At 58.6% G+C, this 18100-nt stretch overlaps 1 protein-coding gene across 1 annotated transcript in view; it reads right to left on the bottom strand.

Annotated features, from left to right (window-relative positions):
* The window catches only part of DNAH2 (dynein axonemal heavy chain 2), an 81828-nt gene that overhangs the window by 26309 nt on the left and 37419 nt on the right, over positions 1-18100 (bottom strand). Inside the window, 33 exon segments of the mRNA XM_032431837.1 lie at positions 558-697; positions 817-977; positions 1219-1386; positions 1652-1801; positions 1938-2068; positions 2202-2287; positions 2376-2564; positions 3277-3354; positions 3356-3382; positions 4137-4361; positions 4465-4663; positions 4954-5045; positions 5176-5328; positions 8007-8165; positions 8253-8390; positions 8876-9012; positions 9194-9311; positions 9532-9750; positions 10437-10562; positions 10832-10984; positions 11257-11384; positions 11998-12178; positions 12703-12892; positions 12993-13096; positions 13414-13602; positions 13870-13980; positions 14271-14396; positions 14707-14808; positions 15070-15287; positions 16716-16854; positions 17239-17419; positions 17534-17616; positions 17748-17904. Of these exon segments, the coding sequence (XP_032287728.1) occupies positions 558-697; positions 817-977; positions 1219-1386; positions 1652-1801; positions 1938-2068; positions 2202-2287; positions 2376-2564; positions 3277-3354; positions 3356-3382; positions 4137-4361; positions 4465-4663; positions 4954-5045; positions 5176-5328; positions 8007-8165; positions 8253-8390; positions 8876-9012; positions 9194-9311; positions 9532-9750; positions 10437-10562; positions 10832-10984; positions 11257-11384; positions 11998-12178; positions 12703-12892; positions 12993-13096; positions 13414-13602; positions 13870-13980; positions 14271-14396; positions 14707-14808; positions 15070-15287; positions 16716-16854; positions 17239-17419; positions 17534-17616; positions 17748-17904 (4758 nt within the window).

Genomic DNA, 18100 nt, shown 5'->3' with positions numbered 1-18100 from the left:
CCGAGTGAGCTAAGCCAGACACAAAGACAAATACGGTATGATTCCACTTATACGAGATATCTAGAGTAGTCAGTCGCAGAAACAGAAAGAGGCCAGTGGTTGCCGGGGGCTGGGGGGTGGAGGAAATGGGGAATTATTCAGTGGGTATAGAGTTTCAATTTTGCAAGATGAGAAAGTTCTAGAAACCTGTTGCACAATTTGTTGTGAATATATGCTTAACTATACCGAGCTGGACACTTGCAACATGGTCACGATGGTAAATTTTTGTTATTTTGTTTTTGTAAAATCACAACTAAAAATTTAAGAACAAAACACAAAGCCACAACAAGACACTCCAGTCATACTGAAAGGGAGGGGACACCTCCTCTGTAAGCAGCAGAACTGGGGAAAGAAGGCGAGGTCTAGGGAAAGGAGGGGGCCGTGCAGGGGCGGGGGAGCCAGGGCTGTTGAGGAGATCCCCCCCCGGGAAGACAGGGGGGCTGAGAGAGGGGAGGAGCGGGGGGGGGGGGGGGGGGGGGGCCAGGGCAGAGGGGGGGAGAGGCGGTCACAGGGGTCACCTGAAGGGGTCGCCCACGGGGCTGAGGCAGAGAATGATGTGCAGGTTGTCCCGCACGCGCTCAATGAGGTAGGCAAAGAGGCTGTCGGAGGACTGGGACACCTGCTCGGCCTTGGCCTGCTCCATGATGTGCGCCTGGATCTGCACAGAAGCCACACAGGCTCACAGGGCTGCGCGGTGGCACCCGGTTCGGGGGAGGGAGGCACAGAGGGGACGCAGCAGCTGGTGGAGGGTGTGGGAGGGCGTGGGAGGGCTCGTACCTCTTCGAATTCATCAGTCTTGTAGAGATTGGGGACCTCGCCTGAGCTCAGGATGTTGTTGATGTCCTCCAGGAACGACTCGTCAGCGATCTGGGTGTCCACGAAAAGGAAGGACGTGGCCTTGAGCTCTACTCCCGCCTGGCGGTATAGACGCTTGATATCTGGGCCGGAGGAGGGAAGGAGGAAGACGGGACAGGCGGACGTCAGATGCGCCATCCTGTCCCTTGTCCCCTTCCCGCCGCCCCCAGCCTGCAATCCGCACACCGCACCGCCCTCCGCCCACCGGGCCTGAAAGGCTCACCACCGGCCTCCATCGCTCCCCGCTCTTGTCACCGCAGGAAGTCAGGCATCTGACTTTTCACGCCAGCCCCAGCCCACCCCGGTTCGGAAGCCCAGCCGTACCTTCTCGGAACTCCTGCTTCCGATAATGTTTGGTGACCTCGATCTGGAAGGTGATGTACTCGCAGATGGAGGAGGCCAGGCGGGCCAGACTCTGGCGCCCACTGCCCCCGATGCCCACCAAGAGCATGTTGCCCCGAGGCTGTCCGATGACCCGCACGATCCGCGTGACTGAGGAGTGGGGGACCAGGGCAGTGAGGCGGCAGAGAAACCTTGGGGGGGGACCCTGGGGCCCTAAGCTAGTGACCGGGACGCCTGAAACTGAAGGACAGGGACTGAGAAGTGTGGGGAAAGGCCGATGCCTGGAGCCAGTTTGAGCAGCCACCACCATGGAGGAAAAGCCATCTGGGGCCCGAAAGGAAGGCAGCTTCCCGGACTTGCTTGGGAACAGCCAGCCGTTGGGGTGCCGGCCCGGGATGGGGGAGCGGCCGCTCACTGTGTTCGATAGCCTCTCGGAAGAGCACCAGCTGCATGGGCACCACGGCCGGGGACAGGTTGTACTCGCGGAGCGCCGTCTCCATGGCCGCCTTCAGTACTGCCAGGTCGGTCAGGTCCTCGTACACCTTGGGCTCCCGCATGAAGTCCCCTGGGCCGGGGAAGTGAGGCTCAGCTTTCCAATGGCCAGCCCCCGCCAGACCCCCTCCCCACAAGGGCCCCGGCCCTCCTCCCAGACCCCGTCCCACACCCGTGGCCTGGAACGGCCGGCCGCAGCGCCAGCTCACCGAAGATCGGAGAACGCTTGCTGGGACAAAGATTATGAAATGTGAGGTCAAAGAAGGAGCCGAGCTTGTCGCTCAGGATGCCCACGAAGGCCTCCATGTCTGCTGCATCCACCAGCCGGTCCGAGAAGACTCTGTTGGGAGGGAGTGGGCTGAGACCCGGGAATGCAGGGCCCGGGCAGGGGCTGGGCGCCAGGCTCGGGAGGCCCGCGTCTGGCGTCTGTCCGGGGCGTCTGTCCAGCCTCGGGTGGGGCACGGGCACCTCACCTGAAACACTCGTGGATCCAGAGTCGTGTGATGCTGGACTTGGTGTCGTGGAAGTCCTTGTTGGCCCTGAGCATTCCCTGAAACACCTGCGGAAGGGGCGTGGCCGGTGGGCAGCGGGAGTCCCCTCCAGGCTGGAGCGGGAAGTGGGGAGGCTGGGCTGGGAGGGCGGCTCACCTTGGAGATGTCCCGGAGGTTGAAGAGGTAGTGGATCTTGGCGGGAGTGGGCAGGAAGCGCTGCACCACCGTGTTGTACACGTCCAAGGTCGCCTCGGTCACCACGTTCCCAATGGGCTTCACCTCCTCCTCAAAGTCCTGAAGCTTCTGATTGATCATGGTGCCAAATATTCGGATGATCTGGGACTCCTAGGAATAGGCCCTCACACTCACTTTCGCAGGCTCCTGGCCCTCCAGGCTGCGCTGAGACCCCGGTGAGGCCAGCCCGGCATTCATCTTGGGGGCCGACTTTAAAGGAGCGCCAAAACCCCCCACAAAATCAAGAGAAATAATGTGTTTGTGCGATATTCAAAAATCAAAACGAATGCAGAATATGCACGATGAACAAATAACCAACGTTTTAAACAAAGATGGGTCAGGATTGCCGCGGATTCCTTTTGGCTCGAGCTCTGATATCGCTCAGCAACGCACAGCGCCAATCCCGTAGATTTATGTAACATCGTGGTCTTTGTTCATCGTGAACTGTGGGCATCGGCTGCTTTGACATCGCATTAACGTGTGCTTTATCTTGATTACTGAGGCTTCTGGGGCGCCCCCGAGGGCCTCACTCAGCTCCCCGAATCCTGGCGCTGCTCTTGGCTGTCAGCAGCAGGATCTACGTTCCTCAGTCTACTCGGGCCCCCTGAGCTCTCTGCCCCGCATCGGGCTTCACATTCCCCAAGCCCCAGCTACACTTACCTCCCACGCTAGCAGCCCCCTTCCCTGCGTAACGGCCCCCGCACGCACCTCTGCTCAGGGGTCCCCCCGGCCCTTGTTGATCTGCCCCCTCATCCTCGGGGACATGGTCGGTTTTGCCTCTTACAGCACCCCCCCACCACCCAGGTCCCCATTACGCCCTCACTGTGGGGAAGGTCATGTTGATGATGTTGAAGCGACTCTGGAACCTCGGGGAAATGACAGTCCGTCCGCCCCCGGGGGGGGCCCATGGCAGCCATCAGGAACATGTCCTGGGGAGCAGAGACAGGACGGGGTGGGACAGGCCAGAGAGGGAAGAGACAGGGCACGGGAGGGGGGTAAAGGGAGCGAGGATAGGGAGAGGGGCCAGGATGAGCAGGAACAGGGAATGAGGGAAGGTGAATGGAAGGGAGGGATCGGGGACATTTCCTTGAGAATGAGCAAAGTGACGTGTTTGTTTTTATTTCATTGTGATCCATGTACCCAAAATAGAAAATACAGGTCAGTGAAAGAACATTTTCTAGGCTCTGTCTTCTTTTCCTCTGTGTGTGCGCACGCGCGCGTGTTTTCTTTCCCAGAAACAGAAGAATGAGCTAAGTGTTAGTAGAGTTTCTGAGGGCCAGATGGACGGGCACCCCAGCAATGAGGATGGAAGGGCTGCTGCCCATCCATTTGGGAGAAAGAAACCAACAAGGAGCTCAGAATCCCATGGGCGCAGAGCCCGACTGGAGGGAGATGCTGGGAAGGCAGGGGGGACGCGGGGATGCAGGACGGGAGTCGGGGACCCTGGGCACCTGGGCCACTCTGGGTGGTGGCAGGGTTGGCATGTGAGCTTGGGGAAGGGGTGGAAGTGGGAGCATGGGGCAGAGACACTGACGAGAGTCAACGATAGGGACTGAGGATTCAGGAGCCGGGCATGTGGGTAGGCAGGATTCCGGGGTTCTTTCCTGGGGTCCCCAGGGAGTGGGGACCAAACCTCCATGGCAGGAAACAGAGGCCTGGAGAACAACTTCTCGGGAGGCTTACTCGAATGTACTTGATGGTCTGCTTCATGCGGTCGTACCAGAAGCCGTAGTCGATCCAGAGGCGGATCAGCTCCAGTGGGGGCTGGGACCCAAACGTGTCCTTCGCTGGCATGTTTAGGTCATCCATAAAGGTGATCATGCTCTTGCCCCCGAACGGCACATAGACGCCCTTGGTTCGCTTCTCCACCCTGCTCTCGATGATGCTCTGCACGTTGTTGGATGTGGTCTGGTGGAAGAGATATGGGACGAATGCCGGGGCCTCCCAGGAGAAACATGGGGTTCGAGAGGAGTGCGGCGAGGCTCTCAGATCCCCGGGTCCCACAGCGCACCTGCGCAGACATGTTGACGATGAGCACCGACCACTGGCTGGAGGGCAAGGACTGGAGGACGCTCTGGGCGATGGACGTCTTTCCAGTCCCCACGGGACCCACCAGCAGGACGGGGTTCTGGTTGGCCACCAGGGCGCTCACCAGGTAGTTGTAGCGAACGGTGTCGACCGTGGGCACCATGATCTTATAGAAGGGGGAGCTGGGGAGGAAAGGGGGCCTTGTCCAAGGGCCTGGGCTGCTACTTCCCGACGCTGGCTTCCCTCTGCCTCCCGACCTGCATCTTCCTTACATATCACCCGCCCTGCCTCCTGAGGGGCCTGGAGATCGGGCATCCTGCTTCCTCCTTAGGGACCCTGTCCCAGGCCCTCCAGATTCTGCTCCCTGCATTCCAGAGGCGCCCCCCGTCTGGGAGCCCCCCCGCCCTGCCACAGCTCACTTCTGCTTCAGGCCACATCTCCCAGCAACCACAGCCCCAGGCCCTGCTCTCACTTGGGAGGGTAGCGCCAACTCTTAGGGAGCTTATTCTCAAATGACGTCCAGGTGCGCATCTTGGGGTCCACGAAGTACTCGTACACTGTGTCCTAAGGAGGGAAGGCGTGTGAGGCTACGAAAGCCTTCGCTAGCTCTCCCCACCAGCGGAAGTGCTCCCGGACCGCTGGGGGGGAGCCAGGCGGCGGGACACTGAGCACAGCCGGGGCTGCAGATCCCGACCTTATTGGGAAAGGAGCCCCCCCTCTCTCGGAGGTAACTGTCCATCTTCTTGCGTCCCTCCTCGTCCACGGAGGCGCACACGGACCAAATCATGCTGAAGACAAAGGTCAGCTCCACCATGGAGATGTAGTTTTCACCGTCGGCTGGGTTCACCTGGACGGACGAGAAGGGGCAATAGCCTCGCTCTAGGGCGCCTGGGTGGCTCAGTTGGTTAAGCGACTGCCTTCGGCTCAGGTCATGATCCTGGAGTCCCTGGATCGAGTCCCACATCAGGCTCCCTGCTCGGCAGGGAGTCTGCTTCTCCCTCTGACCCTTCCCCCTCCCATGTGCTCTCCCTCTCAAATAAATAAATAAAATCTTTAAAAAAAAAAAAAAAATAGCCTCGCTCTATAAGAGACGAACGGGGCATCTATTTTGGCAGATGGCCACAAAGGCTTAGAGTTCGCCTCCCTTCCTGGCTCTGTTCAGAAAACCATGTGGTTGTAGATGAAGCTCAATCTCAAACAGTCAGATAAACCTGAAACTTCTGGTAGCTCAGAGTTGCCCTGAGTCTTGTCTCTGCTGCATCATAAAGACACGGCACCGACACGGTGGGGTGGCCGACTCCTGAGTTCGGCTCAGGTCGTGATCTCAGGGTCCTGCGATCAAGCCCCGCGTCGGGCTCCATGCTCAGCGAGGAGTCTGCTTGAGACTCTCCCTCTGCCCCTCCCCCCACTCCCTCTCCCTCTCTCTCTCTCTCAAATAAATACTTAAAAAAAAAAAAAAAAGACACAGCTGTGATGCGGCCACACCACGTCTACCCTGAGGAAGTGCCAAGAGCGCTCAAGGGGACAGGTCCAGGGGCATTCGTGGTGACTTCTTGTAAGTGCAAAAACTCGGAGATGACCCACACGTCCACCAGTAGAGGGATGGGAAAATACTATGTGTTCTACAGCAGAAGAGTACACAATGGTTAAAAGCAATGAAACTAACCTACACACAGCAATACAGAACCCAAAACCATCCTGCTGCTCAGTAAGTACACTGCAAATGTGGTACATGACACGATACGGCTCTTAAATACGTTTTCTATGGCGACCTATGGGCTTGCGTGTAAATACGTACTTAAGGTCTGTGATGATACCACACACACTAGAGTAGTTACTCGTGCAGAAGGGGGAGCGGACCAGGATTGGGAGGGGAGAGGTGACCCAACAGGACTTCAGCTTTATGCGAAAATTTTTAATTTTTAGAAAGGAAATTAGAGGGGCGCCTGGGTGGCTCAGTCGGTGAAGCGTCTGCCTTCGGCTCAGGTCATGATCCCGGGGTCCTGGGATAGAGTCCTGCATCGGGCTCCCTGCTCGGCAGGGTCTGCTTCTCCCTCTGCCCCTCACCCCGTTCTTGTGCCTCTCTCTCAAATAAATAAAATCCTTTTTTTAAAAAAAAGGACATTAGATTCAGCTATTACTTGTGTAATTAAACATGAAATTAAAAAAATAATAATTAAATTTTACAACGTCCCAAGCTCGTGGCAGAAACAGCATGTTTATTTATTGTTAAGTAAGCTGCATACCCGACGTGGGGCTTGAACTCATGACCCTGAGATCAAGAGTCGCACGCTCCACTGACTGAGCCAGCCCGGCGCCCCCAGAAACAGCACGTTTAGACTCCTGCTCTCAACACCTACCCCGAGGGCACGTGGCGTTGTTCGCCCCATCTCTCACCGGCCCCATGAAACAGCCGCAGGCCGCGAGCAGGGAGCTCTGGCAGATGGGTTCTGCATTAAGAAGCCGAGAACCACAGATAACATGACACATAAGATGCCGTCCAATCCAGATACTGGACTTGGGCTTAGAGTCATCCGCAGTCCCCAGGTGTAGGTGGGAAACTGGGCTGAGACTTTACTGTCCGTCATACTCAACACAGAGTCCTCAGTCTGTCCCTCCAGCTCACCCCAGCACACGGCACATTTCACCGCCCCCCGGCCCACCCTCCCCAGCACCCGTGCACTTCCGAGACTATATGACTGTCCTTGTTCCGGCCGTGACCTCTGCAAGCTCATCGGCAGGGTTTCCATTTATACTAACTCGACCAGGAACGACGTATGCTGTTAGAGATCTTCACTGTCCTATAACTTTATATTAATGGCTTGGTTATCTGCCAATGTCTTTAAAAACAATAGGAATCATTGCTAGACGGTGGTTTAATCTCAACAGAAAAATATCCAATTTTAGTCCTCACTCCACAATTCTAAACGAAAAACATTTTTCTTCAATATCAACCAATCTGAAAATTTCTTTTTTTTTTATTTTTTTGAAGATTTTATTTATTTATTTATTTATTTGAGAGAGAGCACAAGCAGAGGGAGAAGCAGGCTCCCCGCCGAGCAGGGAGCCTGACGACGTGGGACTCGATCCCAGGGCCCCAGGATCATGACCTGAGCCGAAGGTTCAATCTGAAAATTTGTAAAACCCCCTCATCAGATTAGGCTGGGAGCTCCTTCCAGCAGAAATTATACGAAGGCCTCCTATATACCAAAATTTAATATAAATATTTTGAAAGGATGGAGAAATGAGGAACCAAAGGAACTATCCTCAGCTCCCAAACTACAGTGGGAAATGAGCGTGAGACGTGATTGTGCGCTGTAGGGATTGAGAGTCCTGAGTGCGGCATCCCACCCCGTGTACACACGCGCGAACGCACCCACCCCGCGGTCAGTGAGGCCTCCCCTTGGGGTCCCTGCTCCACTCACGTCTGTGTTCAGACCGTGTCTCAGACACGCGGTTTCGCTCGGGTTGTCCCCACGGGGCACGAGCCCATGCCACCCTGGCCCTGCTCCGGCCCCTCCTCACCCCGTTCTCCGGCGTGGCCAGGGCCGAGTAGAGCTTGCAGAGGGAGATGATCCCGCTGTATTCCGGGAGGGGCACCAACTCGTTGCAATAGTCCTTCTTGAAGGCCAGCATCTTGTTAATGAACTTCTCAAACATGCGCTGAAGGGGTTCTGCCTCGGCCTGGAGTCAAACGACAAGGGGCCCTGCCTCGCTCTCTGCCCCGCAGGCCAGGTGGCTCACTCCCCCGCTCCTCAGCTCCCCTCACACCTTCGGTCTCTTCTCCAGCCAGCTCTGCACGTAGGGCTTCCAGCCCAGGTCAGTGTAGTCGGTGTAGACCATCCCGCAGCGAGACACAGTGGCGGGAGAGGCCACGGCCAAGTTCTCCACTTCGAACAGGAGAGAGACCTGAGGACACACTTGGTCAGAGCTGCCGACCCCCGACGGGAGAAACCCTCAGCACCCCGATGCCCCCAGGTGTCTCCATCCGAGCACCAAGCGTGGGACGATGCACAAAGACATAAAGTTTACAAATGACATGCTTTTTAAAAAGAATTTAGGGCTTACTTGAGGTTAAGCTTATGGAAAACCACTCTCTCGCTCGCACTGAGTGGATGGGAAAGGCTGGGCTTCGCAGCCTGGGAACCCGGGAGCCCGGGCGTAGGGGGAAGGCGGCCGGCGGAGGTCAGGCGGAGGAGGGCTGACCCAGTGTGCACCGGCCACTGTTCCCCACACCCACAGTAGACCCGGCATTCTTCCCTCGGACACAGGTCTCCCCGAATCCAGCCATCCTCCTCCTCACCTCTCCCACAGAAGCTCCTCATCTGGCGGCGCCCCGGCCCCCTCGAGCCCTGCCGCGTGCCCCCTGGCCCCCCACTCCGCAGGGTCTGCACCTGCTCAGGCATCGCGATGCGCTCCCCGTTGATGAGGGTCAGGACTTTGTTGTCGTCCATGACCGAGTTCATGCTCTCAATCCACAGTGTGTCCACGGGGCCATCGAAAAGGATCCACTTCTCATCCGGCTTCTCATCTTGGTAGGAGGAGGATGGTCAGGAAGCTAGAACTTTCTCCCCAGACCTCCCTTCACGCTCAGCTCCTCGGGGTGGTAAGCACACACCTCCTCCTCCTCGTACCTCAGCACGCCCCAGGCATTTTCCTCCCAAACATGGGCTTTCCACCCCAGACTGCCCACCCACCCCCGACGCGGGCACCTGCACACGCCGTCCGCATGACACTGGACAGGACACCATCTGTCCACTCGTTCGTGTTGAGGTCATATTCCCCATACAGCTCCCCTAGGGACAACGCCTTCGGGTTCAAGGGGAACTCCTAAAAGGGACACAGAAGGGGGTTTTTGAGCCGCAGGCAGACGCCAGGGCCAAGATCTCCGTTTAGGTTCACGTCACCCCCTTTGTTTCCAGGTGTCTGTATTTGCCCTCGGTCTCTGGTCTCCCCCAGGCCCCCCGGGCCCCAGCCCTGCCCTCCTGGCCCGCACCGCGCGCCCGTCCCGCTGGTCTCCGGCATGCGCTTCCCCGTCCCAAGTCCGCACCCTGACAATGTTGAAGTTGGGCTCTCCGGCGCGGCACAAGGAGGACAGGGAGGCCTGGAGGATGCGCCACGAGGTGGTCTTTCCGCTGCCCGTGCCGCCCACGATCATGGTGGAGTGGCGGGAGTTCTTGGTCTCGAACAGCTGGATGACCTTGGTGAGGGTGAACCGTGTGCTCTGCAGGCCCATGGCGTGGATCTCCTGCTCGATGACATCCCGCAGCTGAGGGGGGCGACAGACAGCGGGAGGCCCGTAAACCCCGCTGCCGCCTGGGGGTCACGCTCAGGCTGCTGGACGTGGCGCCAGGGCCCCCGCGCTCCGGCCGTCGCTCACTCAGGAGCTGGCCGCTGCAGAGCTGCGAGGCCCGGGGACCCTGGGGAAGGGACTGCTCTGGGCCTCAGTGGCCTCCTCTGCTAAATGGGAGCCATGAGGGCGCTTTCCGTGGCAGGTTGTCATATGGTCTCCCTGCTTTCGCCCCCTCACACCCACCCCCCAAATTCTTTCTTTCTTTCTAGCAGTGCATTTACAAAGACGTATTTCTATCTAACATTTCAGGGGTTTCAAGTGAAGGGATCATTCAGGGTAACTGAACGGTCACTCCTCCGGAGAAGAAAATTCCTGTCCTTCCTAGAATCCTCCTGCCCGCCCCTCCCACACCACTGCCCTGAGGCATCAGCAGCTCCGGGAGGAGAGGCGAGGAGGCAGGAGGGGCTCTGAGGGCTCCATAGAGCCAGAGGCCCACCACTCAGGAGCGGGGGGCTGTGGCGGGACAGTGGAGTGTCTGAATAGGTCCAGGCCGTTCCATAGACAAGGAAGCCCGGCGAGGTCAGCTGTCCTGCAAACAGTCACAGCCCGGGGACGGCTCTGCGTGCGTGGGTGAGGTCGGCGGGAGTAGCGAGGACGAGTACCTTGCCGTAGTCAATGACGGGCAGCTCGATGTTGGGGAACAGGTCTTGCACGATGGCGTTGAAGAGCGGCACGTCGACTGAGGTGAGCTTGGCGATGTTCATGTCTCGCATCGAGAGCAGCAAAACCTGGCCGGGAAACGAGGGAGCCTCCGGCCTGAGGAGCCGGGCCCCGGGCGCCCACTCGAACCCCCCCGCCCCGTCCAAAGGGCTGAGGGGCAGGAGGCAAGACCAATGCGGATGGCCGAGCGAGCCGTCAGCAGGACACCGGGTGGCGCAGGGGACAGGCAGCGGGGCGGGGGTCCCAGCCCGGGCACAGGAGCTGAAAAGCTTCAGCGGAGGCGGGGAGGACCAGGGACCCTGGAGGTTCGGGCCCAAGGGCTGTGTCCTCGACCTACCTCCTCATCGGACAGATCCGGCTGCACGCGGCGCTTCTTGCCTGCATAGCGCAGGAGGGAGGTGAGAGCGCGCAGGCCGAAGTCATAATGGTCCTGCCTGGACAGCTGCTGCGTGGCCAGCGAGTACAGGGTGCACACCTTCTTGGCCAGGATCTGGGGAAGGAAAACGAGGAGGAAACCCCGGCCTCACGCAGGGACAGCGACACACGCAGCTGGGCCTGAGCCCCGAGGCGGCCAGGCTGGGCTCTGGGGACAATCCTGACGAGAAGATGCTGGGAACGGTGCCGACACGGACCAGGGACCTCCCAGGGGAGAGGCCTCCACACCCTGCTGACCGCAGGCCCACGTCCCTCGGGGTGCCTCTGTCCGGGGACTGGTCACGGAAGGGACGTCAGAGCGTTAGCGACAAGACGTGATGGGCATACCTTGCAGTTGCCGAAGCCCTCCCCGAAGAGGATGATCTCTGCGATAAGAGTGGAATCAGGCACCACCATGGCAATGGGACGGAACATGGATTTCAGGTTATCTGGCAGCTCCGTGCGGCCGGCATAGCCTGGAAACAGCGCCGTCTATTTAGAACCCAGGCCGCTCCCCGAGGACCCACTGCCCATTCTCAGCCCCATTCTCCCCAACCCGGGCTCGCCCCCCAGTCTCCCCAGCTCCAGCCACACGCTCTCCGCTCCTCGGCTCAGCTCCCGCCCCTCTCTCCTACCTGTGGTCCTCTCCTTCCGTGGGGGTCCTGACCCAGATCCCTTCTGTCTCTCTCTCAGTACCTGAGCCCTGTCCTGCTCTCCCCGCAGACCCTCCCCCAGCCGTGCCCGGGGAACAGTAATGAGAGAGCCCAGGGCCTGCATTCTGGGAAGAGTCCCATTTCTCCTGCAAAGGGGGATGGCAGACAGACCAGGACTCGGGGAGCTGGCCCAGCGGGAGAAGACAGCGAAGCATCCCAAAGGACGGGCATGTATAGACACACAGCGGTTATTGACCCATTTGGGGTGGACAGTAAGACTGCCTCCCCTTCTCCCAGAAAGCTGGACGTTTATCCTTCCCTCGCGCTGTGCTGTCTCTCTCACCCCCCTCACTTGGGCTGAACATGCTGGCCTGGAAGGGGGAGGGGGCGAAGGGCTATCGGCCCTGGACGCCCCGTCCTCCTCCCCGCCCCGTACCGGGGTTCATGGTGATGAAGATCCCACAGGACCACACCAGGTTTATTTCAAAGCCCTCGAAGTAGAAGCGGGTGAGGCTGGCAGCCAGGGCAGACAGGATGGACAGGATCTGCTGGGCGACCACGGACAGCACTTCCACGTTGATGCGGTTAAACTCGTCAAAGCAGCCCCAGGCGCCGGTCTGTGGGTGGGGAGCAGAGTCGCTGGGGGCCGGAGAAGCACCCGGCCCTCCAACGGGGAGCCCCGAGGAGCCGGGGCTGGCACCCCCGGCCTGAGAGGTCCTGACCGGTGTGGCGGTCTCCAGGACGCGTGTGCTGTCTGGGCTGGGGCGGGGGCAGCGTAGCCCAGGGGCGGTCCCTGGCCAGAACTTTCCAGCCCACAGCACAACCTTGGGGACAATCTCAGGGACAACCTCGGGGACTACCGGAGCAGGCGCAGGTTGGGAAGAGGCCCGGGGAGGGAACCCCTGAGCAGAGGCCTGCGCTGACCGGTGTATATGCGTTACCTCATCGAGCCCTCACATCATCTTCTGAGTTTTCAAATAAGCAAAAACAAAGGCTGAGCGAAGCTCGGGGAGGTGCGGGGACGATGGCAATCATAAGCCCTGAGGCATGGAGTGCTGTACCTTACAAAGCTGGGAGCCGGACTGGGGCTCAGCTGACTGTCTGGGACTGGGAGGGGGTGGCGGGGCGGCGGGGTATGGACCTGAGCCAGGCCCGAGTACATCCTGCCCATGGACTTGTAGTCCAGGCCCTCGGAGCAGTTGACCACGATGACGTATATGCCGAGGGCCTTGCCCAGATCCTTGACGGTCTCTGTCTTCCCCGTGCCCGCTGGGCCTTTGGGGGAGCCCCCCCGATGCAGGTGCAGGGCTGTGGTCAGAGTCATGTAACACCTGACGATCAAGGACAGGACCCGAGTTGGACTCCTGTGTGTGAGCCCCCCCTCAGCAGCTGCTGCCCCCGCCCCGCCACCCTGTCACCGCGCCGGCCGACCTGTCGGTCAGCGGGGTGATGACCAGCCGGCCGGAGTTCCCCAAGTACTCGTAGCTGTACTGGAACTGCGTGTTGGTCTGGCGGATCATGCAGTCGTCCAGCTCCTGGGGCAACAGGGCAGAGGAAGGGAGAGGCGGGCTTGGAGGAAGAGCCGATCGGGGAGGCGGGCAGACGGGGAGGCTGCAGTTACAAGACCAGGGCCGTGGAGGAGAGGGTCTACGGCCCGCATGGAAGGTGGGCGCCCACACGACTGCCCCATCCGTCACGGCAGCAGCCCGTGGCCTTCCTGGGCCCGATCCAGGGCCACCCACGGCGAGCACCCACGAGAAAAATGACGTGCTGGTCCTGACTCGGGAGACGGCACCGAGTGCAGAGCTAGGTCCAGGGACCGGGGCGTCAGGAGGGCGCGGGCCGGGCGCACCTTCTCCCAGTAGAAGCGCAGCTGACTGAGCCACTCGAAGGAGCTGAGGTCCACGAGGCCGCTCTTGTACAGCTTCTCCAGCACGTCGCGGGCGTGGACTTCTATTGTCACCAGCGCCACAATTTTCAGCCGCATGATTTTGGTCAGGTTCCCCCTGATGGCTTCCGAATACTTGTTCAGGACGGACACCTGCGGGACGAGGTGGCGGGGAGGAGCGTGGAGGGGGCAAGACAAACAAACCCTGACCACGCTTCGCCCCAGCCTCACCGGCTTCCAACCCCACGCTGACCCCGACCCCCCGAAACTCCTGACCCCCAGCCCTTCCAAGCCACCCGGACCTGCCTCACGGGACTTCCACCACAAAGCACCCTTGCTGTGACCCTGACTCAGACTCCAGCGCATCCCCCCCCCATGACACACCCCCGGGGCCCACCCCAAACTTGGAGGGCTCCCCACCTGCTTCTTCTTCATGACCTTGAGGATTTTCTTGTCTCCACGCTCCTTAGCCGTCAGCAGGCACTTGGTGACGTCAGCCGTCCACTGGATCTGACTGGCAGTGATCACCACCTGGGGCCCACGCAGAGGCTAGATCCCCACCCCGCACGCAGCCCAGCCCCCAAATCCCAGCCTCTTCCTGGCCCAGGTGCTAGTGCTCGCTCAACAGGCTCCCTGTGCACAGAGGGATGGGGCTCAGGCCTACGGGCAGGAGCTAAGGGTCCAGCACGCGGCGTAGCAAGGCCTTCGCCCAGAACAGGGGGCAGGACGCCTACGTCTGGTGAGACTTGAGATTCGGTCTTGACTCTGCAGCTCCCTTTGAGCTCTTCCTTGCTCCCTCGTTTCCACCGACCCCGGCTCACCTGGCCAGCCCACTCCTTCACCCACTTGTCCCTCTTGTTAAGAAACTTCTTGAGGGCCAGGCGACAGTTCCGGAGAAGGTCCCGTAGGGTCACCCTCATGGTCCGCTCCACGTCACCAAGCCAGGACTGTGGGAGTGGGGGGTGACAGGGCCGAACGGCCAGGCCTCAGGGCCAGAGACAAGCGTCCCCAGAGGGCAGGGGCTTAGGAGGGAGGACTCCAGGGCTTTGGGCAGCAGCTGGCTCAGGTCCCGGAGGGAAATGGAGGCATTGGGGGGCGAGGGAAGACGGTCTGCTTTTCAGGTCCAGGGGAGAGGTTAGAGTTTTCAGCAATGGCAGGTGGGTCCCTTCACGGAGATGTTGTCTCCTCACAGAGCCAAGCAAACTTTCCAAGGGGAAGAAGAATCAACTCGATTCTTAGACCCTCACCACTACTCACCTCCACAGGCCCTTCCAGAAGGACTGAGTGCAGGAAGTCGACGTACTCGCCGTCCCCTGAGAACATTCCCACGGCTTCCCATTTGCTGCTGGGCCCCCCAGCCTGTAGAAGCAGGAAGCTCGGGATGCTCTGGCCTGCTCACTCCTCATATCCACCTGGGAGGTACTTGGGCCCTTTGAGGGTAATCTCTGCTCCTCTCCCCTGACCCCAATATTACCAATTCTAAAGAGTTCTATCCCAGATAATCCAGAAGCATTCGTATGCCCCTCCTGCTGGGAGGCCGCGGCCCCTCCAAGGCCCCGAGCACTTTGACATTGCCATCTCCCCCCTGCCCCCCATCCTATCCCGGCCAGCTCGGCAGACCTTCTGCATTCTCAGCAATTTGATGTTGTCAAAGCATTTTTTGAGGTGCGGCTGCACAGCCTCTGGGTTGCGGGACTGGCCCAGCATCTCCAGGAGGTCATCATTGGACAGGAAGTAGAAGCGGGGAAAGATATGGCGCTTGGTCTCTAGATACATATCCAGAGACTTCTGAATGTCTTCCAGAACTGTGTTCATTTCTGTCAGCGTGTCCAGCAGGCCTGGGGGAAGAGCAACGAAGGACATTTGAGGACCCTCTACCACTGCCCTGAGTGGATCTGGAGCGTGCCCCTGCAGCCACTTTGCCGACTCTCGAATGTCGGGGTACATATCGCCATAATGGCTGCTGGAAGCAGAGACGTGTCTCCAAATCACTCATCACGCTTAGCCCGTCCTCTTCATTAATCCATCATCGAGTGCTCATCATACACTATTATGCATTTTGTACACTATGCATTAACTAGATGGTATACGAGATTCCACTAATATATCGACATCTCCTCTCCCTTCGGTCTTAAATGGTCCCTTTCCTCCGGCTCTGCCGGTCACCCCAAGAGCTTCTGGAAATTAGAGACTGTTCTGCACACACACAACCCCACAAGTGAAATCACTGGATTTAAATATATATCACATGCACACATCGACACAGGGCTGCAACCACTGGGGGTGCTGGGGTCCGTCGGGGTGGAGCGAAAAGAGCCCTGGATGGAGGGACAGACGATGGCCATGCAAACTGCTGCTCGTCCGTGAACCAGCATGTCCGTTAAGCTCACTGAGCTCTCACCTCCTTGTGGGTAAAACACTAGTAGCATCCACCTCCGAGAATGACCCACGGTACTAAGTAAAATGGATTCTCAGTGGCAGGTTCTCAATAATCTTAGTTTCCTCCCAGCCTTAGGTTTCGATTGGTTTACTCCCTTGTTGTCCCAGTTTCTAGCTTTCTGAGGAAAGTCTGGACGCCCTGGAACCTGAGGCGACCCTCGCGCCTTCGAGTTCAGAGTCCACGGGCTGCCAGGCCTCCGGGAGGCGACTGGGTAGCAGTGGGTGAGATGAGTCCGGTTTTTGTGTTCCACAAACGGATACCTGTTTCAGTGGCTTTGCTTATATATTGTTCCGAAATGTAATTTTGCCTGTGATCTCGAGTATTTTTTCTAACAAATGCATGCTGTCCCTCAACTTTGCATATCCTCCTACAGACATTTTTCAGAATAATAAAATGGCTTTTTAGTGCATACCCCCAAGGTTCTTGGGAAAATGAAAAAACCTTTCAGTTGGCCCAAGGCAAAACAGAGGAGTCCTCCGCATCCCCGGACAGAACTCTTCTCCTCAGGACACCCACTCCTGGCGCCCATCGCCAGACCTCACTTCCTGGTTCTTTACCGCACTCCACCACCATCAACCAGGCCTTCCTGTGGGTACGTCTCTCTCCCACCCCCTCACCCCCTCCCACTACAGTACAGTCCTCCCGAGTATTTGTTGAGTTTCGTTCACTGAACTGTTATTTCACGCTCAGAAGAGGCGATGGTGATGGTGTGAAGGCCAGCTACAACGGTCTTTTGATGAAGGAAGCACGTGGCCAGGACTTCACATATACTCAGCACCCACCGGGCCTCTGTCAGGACAAGAGGCCATGGAGCTCACGGACAGACCTGGATGGTGGGTGCTCTGCAGAGCGTTGCTGTCCTTGCTCATCCGGTCCATGACGGATTTCCAGTTGTTGTTGACCTGGTCAAATAGGGCTGATTCACTGGGCAGCTGCTTACGGATGTCCTCTCCGAGGAAGATATTCTGAGGGGCCGAGACTTGGGGTGAGAGGTTGTTGCTCACATGCTCCCCACACTCTGCTCCCCACTCCCAGACCAGGGATGACAGCCGAGTGGAAGAGAAGGAGCATCAGAACCAAAGGGCAAGAAGCTCAAGTTCTGGAAGGGAAGTTGGGGTTGGGAGGCCAGATACCTGGGTCCAAGAAGAAAAACGGAAGAAGAGCAAAGGCCTTTCAAGGGGGGAACCAAATGTGAGAGGTCATCACTGAGAGTCAGACGCTTGGGGCCCAGAGGAAGGAGGACTTTAGAAGTGGGAAGGCTTGAGAGGCTGAGAATAGGGCCAGGATGTAGGCTGTGTGCCAGGAACGGAGAGTGGTTCACAGGAGCAGCTCGGCGAGCGGGTCCTGACCTCCAGGTACATCCACTGGCGCTGTACCGTAAGCAGCACCTCAATGACCTCCAAGATGAGGGAGAGGCAGCGCTCCCAGTGGTCCACTTCCTTCTCAAAGGCCTTGACAAAACGAGAGGCCTTCATGGTAGACAGAGCCGCCTGGTTATCTTCCAGGGCCTGGAATACCTCCTCTGTGCCTCTGGGGCGGAAAGCATCAGAATTACAGTCCGTCCCCACCTGCCAAACCTCCGGGGGCTCTGCAGCCCAGCTCGCCTGGCCCGCCCCTCCCCCAGCACCCCAAGGCCCCCTCTACCGGAGTCGGTGATGGCCCTTGTCCTTATAGGGAACTATGTCTAGCTGGATCACGCTCCAGGTCTTGGCAATGTTCTGTAATGCCTATGGAGAGAAAGCAGGGAACAGAACAATCCAGTACTCGGTCCGCAAAGGGAACAGAACTTGGAGGGGCCATGAGAAGCTGGCCTCCAAGGCTCGCGAAGTGGGGGAGGCGGGAGGGGGCGCAGTCGTACCAATTCTATAGCCAGCTCTTTGGTGGCCGACGCAGAGATCTCCCCGATTTTCTCCACATGCTGGTCCATCCCAAGATCCACAATCTGCTCCAAGGTGAAGCGGTCAGATTCCTGATCAAACTCCCGTTGGATCTCATCTCTGACCTGATCCCAGTGCCTGCAGTCAGGGACAGAAGTCAGAGCACGAGGCCGCACATCAGGGTCTCCTGGAACGTGTTAGCATCGAGCCGCAGGCTTTCTCTCTCCCATTGGGATAGCATGATTCCATATACGTATTGATATTATATATTAAATAGGCCCTAAGATGCACTCCCGGGCACTGTGGGGACTGCAGAGATTGAGGTGCTGATTCT

Source organism: Phoca vitulina, unplaced genomic scaffold (assembly GCF_004348235.1).
Source record: "Phoca vitulina isolate PV1807 unplaced genomic scaffold, GSC_HSeal_1.0 scaffold47, whole genome shotgun sequence".
In the NCBI taxonomy this organism is placed as follows: domain Eukaryota; kingdom Metazoa; phylum Chordata; class Mammalia; order Carnivora; family Phocidae; genus Phoca; species Phoca vitulina.
Note: the sequence above shows the minus strand (reverse complement) of the source record. Positions and strands in the feature narration are given on the sequence as shown.